General features: G+C 46.9%; 1 protein-coding gene across 2 annotated transcripts; it reads left to right on the top strand.

Moving 5' to 3' along the window:
- Nucleotides 1-334: 334 nt before the first annotated feature.
- On the top strand, nt 335-4313 carry POLR1F (RNA polymerase I subunit F). 2 transcript variants are annotated; one of them, XR_012482763.1, is made up of 6 exons: nt 335-597; nt 785-926; nt 1376-1584; nt 2434-2874; nt 3632-3703; nt 4115-4313. XR_012482763.1 is itself a non-coding variant. In XM_074271155.1 (5 exons), exons 1-5 carry the CDS (start codon nt 395-397, stop codon nt 3651-3653), a joined length of 1017 nt encoding a protein of 338 aa, XP_074127256.1. In that variant the 5' UTR covers nt 335-394; the 3' UTR covers nt 3654-3845. The 2 variants fall into 2 exon arrangements, 1 of the variants encoding a protein (XP_074127256.1); XM_074271155.1 differs by lacking the exon at nt 4115-4313 and having other exon boundaries at nt 3632-3845.
- Nucleotides 4314-8796: the final 4483 nt, after the last annotated feature.

The raw sequence follows: 8796 nt of genomic DNA, 5'->3' as shown, positions 1-8796 counted from the left end.
CACACAGACTGCGGTCGGCAGGGGGCGCGTAGCTCCCGCAGCCTCCCGGAGGAGTAGCCTGCCTCCAGCCGGCCCCGCCCAGTTCTACAAGGCCCTCCAAGCTCGCGCACTTGAGACCAAAAGGAGGAAGAAGAGGGAGAGGGAAGAAGAGGCGCCAACACACTTCCTCGCGCATGCTCCATATTTGTCCTGGGATCCGCGATACGTGGGCGTCCCCTGGTGGCGGCACACCCGCCCCGCCGCCGCGCTCCTGCGGCTCCTCGTGACGCACCAGCGAGGGGCGGGCCTCAGAGGGTCACGCTAACGTTCCCGTACGCGCGGCGCCGGTTGTGACGTCAGCGAGCCGCGCCGGGCCCTGCCGGGGCTGAGGAGCTGGTGGAGCTTTGGCGATCGCATGGCGGCGGCCGGGGCTCCGGGCCCTGGTTCCGGCCTCCAGCTTCCCACCTTCGCCACTGCCTGCGCTCTGGTGAAGCCGGGCTCGTGCCTGAGCGTGGGTCCGCACCGGCGGCACGTGGCGCTGTCGCCGCGCTTCCTGGACCGCAAGCGGAGCGGCCTCCGGCAGCTGCTGGACCAGGAGCTGCTGCGCTACTCGGAGAGGTGGGGCCGCGTGCCGGGGGGCAGCCTGGGGGCGGGGCGGAATCCTCTGGCTGAGCGGGGGGAGGGAGGGAGGGGGGGAAGTAATTGGGGGAGGGGACAGGCTCCGTCTCCCTGGGCAACGAAGGGGGCAGTTTGGAGGCAGGTCCTTGCCCCCCCGCGGCCTCTCATTGCTGCCCTCTCCCCTCAGCCTGCGGGGCGTCCCCGTGGCCTATGACAACCTGCGGATCGTGGGCGAGCTGGGCGACATCTACGATGACCAGGGCCACATCCACCTCAACATCGAGGCCGACTTCGTCATTTTCTGCCCCGAGAGGGGCCAGAAGCTCCTGGTACGTGTGGGCGGAGGCAGCCCCGTCACCTGTGGGAGTTTGAGGCTCCCCCCCCTCCCCCATCTTCCAGAGGAGGAAACGGCCCCGGGGGGGTGGGGGGGAAGAGGGACTGGGGCAGTTTTCCCCTGGGAGGAGGAGACCCCTGGTGGCGGGCTCTGAAGCCTGGGGTGCTTGGTCGCCTTCAGCTTCCGGGTTCTGCGCGCTGGCCGCTTGCAGGCCCGAGGGCGGGGAGCCCCGAGTTCAGGGCTGCGTGGGGTCTGCGCCCCGCTGGCGCCGGCAGGCTCTGCACGCCCCCCACCCTCCCCGACTCCTGTGTGGGCACGGACTTTGTTCACGAGTTACTGTCCCCGGGAGGGCGGCCACCTGCTGTCATGGGGGGGTCACTTAGGTTGTGAGGGAGGGTCCGGCGGTGGCCACCATTGCTCCGGCTCACGTGCTCATCTCTCCAGGGCAAGGTCAACAAAGTGGCCCCCAGCCACCTGGGCTGCCTGGTGCACGGCTGCTTCAATGCTTCCATCCCCAAGCCGGAGCACATGGCCGCCGAGCAGTGGCAAGGCCTGCATTTCAGCGTGGGGGACGAGCTGGAGTTCGAGGTGGCCCGCCTGGACTCGGACGCCGCCGGCGTGTTCTGCATTCGGGGCCTGCTGCTGCTCAACAGGTGGGTGCCGGCAGTGGGGGCTTCCGCGGTCCCTTCTCGCTCTTGGTGCAGCTGGGTTCTCCCCCTGACTAAAGGAAAAGCCTGTTTTACGAGCTGGAGCAGAGCCTCGCTGCTTGTCATTTAGCTCCTGATCAGCCCCAGGTCAGACCTGGCCCCAGCCTGCGCTCCCGGGCCTGGGAGAGAGCCAGGATCTGACCCCGCCCCAGATGTGCTCCCTGCAGTGGCCGGGGATTTTAGCTTTGGGCGTCTCAGTCGGAGGGAAGACTCTGGGAAGCGCTTGTGGTCTTTTCCCGGTCAGAGCCGCGTGAACGGGGCCGCCCCAGCCCCACAGAGCGGAGCCCTGGGCCTTTTCCTGCTCCAGAGGTCTTCAGAGTGGGAGAAACCCGGGCCTTGGGCTCGGCGGGAGTCAGCCCAGTCCTCACGTTCTTGGTGTGGGCCTGAGAAGTCCCAGGTCGTGGGCTCCAGAACAAGTTTGAATCCCGGAGCCCTCCCCTCCTGGTGCCTCTGTCCCCCAACATAGGCCTCTTCCTCCTGGGAAAATGAAGGCTCTGCATGGGAATGGCGGATCAGAAAGAAGGGGAATTGGACATACCGGCCGTGTGGGTGGTTAGATCAGGAGCAGGCCTGTGTCTCTCCCTATTTTCTCTTCAGGCCTTCTCTCCACTATAACGACATCTTCCAAACGTGGAACCTTCCAGGGCACTGCGTGGGAGCTGGGAACCTGGAGGGTCTCAGGCTGATGGGAAGTGGGGGGCTGGCTGTGGGGGCAGCCGTTGGTGGGCCTGGGCCCTCATCTGGATGCTCAGGGACGCCTCCCAGTGCTCACTGACCCCTGTCTGTTTTTCACAGCTTGCCACCCGCCGGCTCTGCACTTCCCAAAGGCTCTGGGGACGTGAGCAGCGAGGCCGAGCCTGGAGCAGAGGGAGAGAAGCCAAAGAAGAGCAAGAAGGTGCTGAAGCAGTCCTGCTTGGCCGGGGGCAACCCACCGGCCGCTGCGCCTTCGGACGAGGCTGGGGCCGCGGAGACTGACGCCCCTGCCCAGGAGGCTGAGAACGAACTGTGTGAGGAGCAGGAGCCTCGGACGAAGAAGAAGAAGAAGAAGAAGCATCGAGAGGAGCAGGAGCCGCTGGAGCTTGACCCTCAATGCCAAGCCAGCGACTCAAGCGGCTACCAGAGTGACCCCCAGAAAAAGAAAAAGAAGAGAAAAAGGCCCAGTGATGAGCCTGAGGATGCTGCGGCCCCGGAAGAATTGCCGAGGCCAAAGAAGAAAAAGAAGAAGAAGGAAAAGGAGTGAGGTCCCTGTGGGCTTGGAGAAGGTCAGGGCAGACATGCCCTCTGGCCTGGCGGGAGGAAGGAAATGGCTCCCTGGGAATGGCTTCAAATCAAGGGTTGCTCCTGCCCAGAGGGGTGGGGCCCAGGGGTCATGTCCGGGCTCTCCCCAAGCCTGAGGAGCCTCCAAGGTGAGAATAGGAACTCTTTTTTTGGAGGCTTCTGTGTGTGCCAAGGAGAGACCGCCTTTCCCTCCTTCCTTTGAACAGCTTGGCAGGAGCCAGGGAAAGTACAAGCCTGTCTTCTCGGGAGCCCCGCGGTGGCAGGCTGGTCAAGGAGCTGGCATCCCCCCTCATAATCTAGAGGGAATTTAATGTCACTCAGGATTACCCTCATCTCTGGGCACATCAATAGCTCCCATTTCTTAATATGTCGGGCTGTGCAACAATCACATGTGGCCCTCACAGTAATTCTGAGAGGAAACTGGGCTCTGAGAAGCCAAGAGATTGTACAGGATCAGCTAGTCTAAGTCAGGCTGTATTTGAATTCAGGGCTTCTTGTCTGAGGCTAACTTTAAACTCAGGTCTTCCCAAGCCCAGGCCCAAAGTGCTTAACCACTGTGCCTCTGTGCTGCCCTAACTGTGGTCCTCAAGTTAGGCTTTACATTAAGAAAACTTGAGAAGCAGATAGAATAGGGTAAGACTAGATTTCTAGAGTATTCATTTTTGTGAAAAGATTGACCGCAGGATTATTTTTCATTGTCATATTTTTAAAACAGGTTTTCATTTAAAGAAGTTTAATTTGTGTGCAACTTTTCTGAAGTAGGAAGGAATTTCTTGTGAAAATTAAGGTATGTGTGTACATTCTAATAAAAAGCTAAGTGCTTTGCTTTGGGGTATATATAAAATATGTATATATAGGTCTACAAATCTCAGTATTACTAAAGTGCCTTTTAAATTGGATGTAAAATAAAAAGATATTCTTTTACTTAATTTAGCTCCTTCTTTTGTACTGTCAATTTCATTGGGAGTTTAAGTATGCTTTAAATTCTGCTACTATCTAACCAGACAGGATCAATAAATAAAGGTGAGAAGCAGATAGTGTAACTTTCATAGTGGAATTTGATTTTTAAAAACATGATTATGATTCCTGAGAGTTAATGTGAGAAAAGAGTTCATCATTATCTTTAGATATTCACAGAGGTTGATGATTCTTCCATGACTGGCAGCTCTTCTTAATCCAATGCCCTTTTGTGTTTTAGGTTTTGAGAAGAAATGGATTTAGGGAAGACAAGGAAAGAGTCATAGTCACCAGAAGGAGCTTGACTCCTCTGCCGTGGTCAGGTGTGTGTAGACAAGGACCAATGAGCTACCCAGAACAGTGGCCATTTCTTTTTGTGGAGGTCACACCAGGACCTTTGGTTACTAAAGTCCGTTGAATTAAATTCTTTGAATTATAAATCTTATTTCCATATTTTCTTCAGTTGACTTTTTTCCTGATACAAATAGAGGAGTCTCACATGCTATTGATCTGAGGACCTGAATTTGACTGTTACTTTCTACTTTACCAGCTTAGGAACTAGAAGTAACTAGTTTCCCTGCTGAGCTCCTTCATTCAAAGTATTTATAGATCATCTGGGAAATAGTTATTCTAGTTTGCAAGTTGGTTTGGTCTGGTCACAAGAATATTTGGACAAGCAGCTGGTTTATAATAAACATTTTTATTTAGCACAAAAGCAGCATAACCTGAAATGTAGACCTCCCAGAGAGATCAACACATGAGAGGAGTCAGAAAAATGGGGGACAGGTTCATTGTCAAAACCAGTGCTGGTTTTAAGTACTGGTTAAGATTAATGGGCATATTGTTAAGATTAACTTAACCTTTGGCAAGTTAAGGTCAAGAGGAAATGAAAATCTTGAAAGAAGGGACCGTCAGTCATGTTCCATTAAATCAATAGTAGCCACTGGTTGTAAACATAATTCCTACTGCCTTTTGACTTCAGTGAGGAAAATGTCAAATTAGTATTTTCTTTTGCTGATTTTTACTATATCTGATGTTTGTGGTTGAGCTCATTATAGCCTAATCACTGAACAAGCAGAATACTTATTGGATGTGATTGTCTTCAGGCATTTTTGACCTTGGGCAAATATAGCTATGTAACTGTAGTCAGGGAGTTTCTGTATTTATAAAGTTGTAATTGTGACAAATTAATAGTGAGTAATAGTAGCATTCATGGAAAACTACTTTGTATGAGCAAATGAAAGAAGCAAATTACTATAGATCATATTTTTCTTATTTCTAGAATCTTTCATCTGGGCCTTCTGCCAACTTCAATGTTTTAGAATAAACAAATTATAACTGTGACCAAAATGAACAATATTCTCTACAGAACTTGTGACGAGAGGTTTGTTTGTGTTCCACCATCACTCTAAAGCAAGACATATTTGAAAATGGTGGGTTCTGGCTGCCCTGCAAGCCTGGATGATGTTGCTTTTAATCACAAATAGGGTCTATTAATAGGACAGGTGTACATTAGGAAGACTTGCCCAGAAAAGGTAACAGCAGGGAGGACCTCTAGAAGTGAGAACAGCCAAGAAGACCCAACCATCCAACATCTACACTACTTGACAAACTATGGGTAACAAGGGCAACTAGAGAGCAGAACTTCCAGGCTTTCATTGATGTCGATGGTAGTCAAGTCATATGTGCCCGCTCGCCTTGGACAATTCTATCCAGGTCTTGCATTGCTTAGTCCCACCCTGTTTCAGGCCACATATCCCCAGACAGACACATTCAAAGGATCTTGCTGTCCTGAGGGAGTCCTTGGTTTCTGGGATGCTTCTCCTCATGGACAGTCACAGATCTCTTTGGCAAGTAGTCCGTCTCCATGTTTTGTGCCTCCACCTGATGACTGTCAGCCAAGATTCTCTAGGTGTCTTTTAAGAAATCATGAATACTTTAGACATATACAGGAGGCGTGTCTTGTGAGAAGAGGGCCCCCAAAGTGGCCTTTGGCCTGAGTGAATCCAAGAGCACCAGAGTAGCAACTTCTGTTCTCTACATCTTTCAGGCAGCCATGAGAAGGTAAAGATGGGGTCAACCCTGAAATACTTTTTCCACAAGCCTCCTAGTGGATTTATACAGACTTTATTCCTAAACTCATTTGATCAAAAGTAGAGATAAATAAATCTTTATCTATAGATCTAAGAGTCATTGCTGTATTTTATTTTTCCTAGTTAACACAAATTCTCTCCCCATCCCTGTTGAAAAGGAAAAAATTTGAAGGTTACACATAGTCATGTAGAACATTTCCATTTTAGTCTTGGTGTGAAAGTAGACCCCCACACACTAAAAAAAAAAAAAACCTCAAGAAAAAGAAAATATTTTTAATGTTTTTATTTGATAATTTTCTCTTTTACATTCAAAACAAGATTTTTACATTTTTTTTAATAATTTTCCTCCCCACAATTAAGAAACCACATGTGAAGTTATGCAAAACATTTCTATAATAGTCAAATTGTGAAAGAAAACATAGATCTCCCATCTTAATGAAAACAAAAACCCTCAAGAAAAATAAAAATAAAAAAACTTCAATCTGTATTCAGACAATCAGTTCTTTTTCTAGATAAGTTTTTCATAGCAAAGTCATTCACAGCTGGTCATCCCAGAAAATTGCTATTATTTTGTGTATAGTACATTTCACTTTGCTTGAGTTCATGGAAGAATTTCCAGGTTATCCTGTTATATTTTGTTTTATTTTTTAATATCCCATCACCAACACCACAGTTTGTTGAGGCATTCCCTAATTGGTGATTATTCTCTCAAATTTCCTATATTTTTCCCCTGAGAAGAGAGCTGCTGTGAATAGTTTTTGTACATATAGGTCATTTTCCTTTGTTTTGTTTCATTTTGAATCTCTTGCCTAGTAATGGTGTCAGGTCAAAGAAAATCCACGAATTTATATCCCTTTGGGTATAGGTCATATCTTTTGATCATTTATCAATTGGGGGAATGGTTCTTTTTATAATTTTGACTCAGTTCCCTTTATATTTGAGAAATGAGACCTTATCGGAGATACTCGCTTCGAAATTCTGAAAGAAAATTTTAAAAAGTATGTTTCAACCTGTATTCAGACACCATTTTTTCTCTTGGTAGTCAGCCATTTTTTTTTTATTTGTCCTTAGAGTTGTCTTGAAGTATTGTGTTGCTGAGAATGTCTAAGTCATTCATAGCTGATCATCTCGTAACATTGCTGTTAGTTTGTAAACAGTGTGTTTCATTTTGTATCAGCTCATGGAAGGCTTCACGGTTTTGATAATTTTGTATAGCACAGTATCCCATCATCAAATAACCCCAGCTTTGTAGCCATTCACCAATTGATGGGCATCCCCTCAGCTTAGAATTCTTGTCACCACAAAAAAAAAAAAAAAAAAAAAAAACCTGCTATATAATATTATACATATAAATCCTTTTCCTTTTTGTTTTTTTATCTCTTGGGATTCTGACCTAGTAGTGGCATTGCTAGGTCAAAGAGTTTTCATGGTTTTATAGCCTTTGCGCATGGTTCCAAATTGCTCTACAGAAGGGTTGAATCAGTTCACAATTCTACCCGCCATGCATTAATGTCTTAAATGTTCTCCACCATTTGTCATTTATTAGATTGACTAAGAGGACAGAAGAGGTATGAAGTAGTATTTCAGAATTGTCTTAATTTGCATTTCTCCAATAGGACATTTTTTTTTTCCCCAGATGGCAATAGTTTTGATTACTTCTTTTGGAAACTATTTTTTAATCATTTATCAATTAGGCAATAACTCATATATTTGACTCATTTCCTTATATGTCTGAAAAATGAGGCCTTTATTGCTTCAAATTTTTTTCAATTATCACTATTTCCCTCCATCATATTCTGTTTATTCTGTTCTTTCTTTTCATTCTATTCTTCCTCAAAAATGTTTTACTTCTGACTACCTCCTCCCCCAATCTCTCCCCCTTCTATCACACACTCCCCTTTTCTTAGCTGCTCCTCCTACTTATCTATAGAGTAAGATAGATTTCTATGCCCACTTGAATGTGTATATTCCTTTTTGAGTCCATTTTGATGTGAGTACTCACTCCACACACATGCCATTTCCTCCCTCTTCTCTTCCATTGTAAAAAAGATTTTTCTTGCCTCTTTTGTGAGATGATTTTCCCCATTCTACCCCTCCTTTTCTCTTTTTACATTCCTCTCTCACCACTTAATTTTACTGTTTTAGATATCATCCCTTCATATTCAACTCATACCAGTGCCTCCTATTGATATACACTCCTAACTAAAGATGAGAAAGTTCTCATGAATTACAAGCATTATCTTCCCTTGTAGGAATGCAAACAGTTTAACTTTATTGAGTCCCTTTTCTCTTTCTTGTTTTCTTGTTTATGCTTATCTAGTCTTTTATTTGAAAGTCAAGTTTTTGATGGGTGGAGCCATGATGGCAGGGATTAGATTTTTGTCTAAACTCTTCTGGGTTTACTTCAGAATCTACACCAGATCTAACTTCTGAATGGATTTTGGAGTGAAGAAAGCACAAGTATTTGAAGATTAAAAATTTCCAGCAGAAGATATTTTAGAACTTCAGGAAAGATCTGTCTATTTTAATAGGGCAGGGGTGGGAGGCCGCCCAGCATAGGTACAGTGCAGGGAGGCCCAAGGCAGAGTGGCTCTGTGCACCAAGATCCTACTGGGATGCTCTTAATCAAAATACAGCAGTGTTGGCCACTCTGTCCTGATTCAGAAGCCAATTGAGTAGCAGACTAGCTATGAAACCTTCAACACAACTATAGAAAGGTTAGAGACTCAATAAAATTGAAAATGCTGCAAGCAGCCAGAAAGAAACAATTCAAATATTGAAGAGCCACAATCAGGATTACCCGGGACCTAGCAGCTTCCACATTGAAGGA

Source organism: Sminthopsis crassicaudata, chromosome 5 (assembly GCF_048593235.1).
Source record: "Sminthopsis crassicaudata isolate SCR6 chromosome 5, ASM4859323v1, whole genome shotgun sequence".
NCBI classification, from domain to species: Eukaryota; Metazoa; Chordata; class Mammalia; order Dasyuromorphia; family Dasyuridae; genus Sminthopsis; species Sminthopsis crassicaudata.
The sequence above is the reverse complement of the archived record's forward strand: the minus strand, read 5'-3'. Positions and strand labels throughout refer to the sequence as shown.

Excerpts from the sequence above, each read along its gene's own strand:
- POLR1F (XM_074271155.1), top strand. The coding sequence starts at position 395 with ATGGCGGCGGCCGGGGCTCCGGGCCCTGGTTCCGGCCTCCAGCTTCCC. Across the intron at positions 1,585-2,433 it reads GGCCTGCTGCTGCTCAACAG|CTTGCCACCCGCCGGCTCTG; the intron begins GTGGGTGCCGGC and ends TGTTTTTCACAG. Across the intron at positions 2,875-3,631 it reads AAGAAGAAGAAGGAAAAGGA|GTTTTCATTTAAAGAAGTTT; the intron begins GTGAGGTCCCTG and ends TTTTTAAAACAG.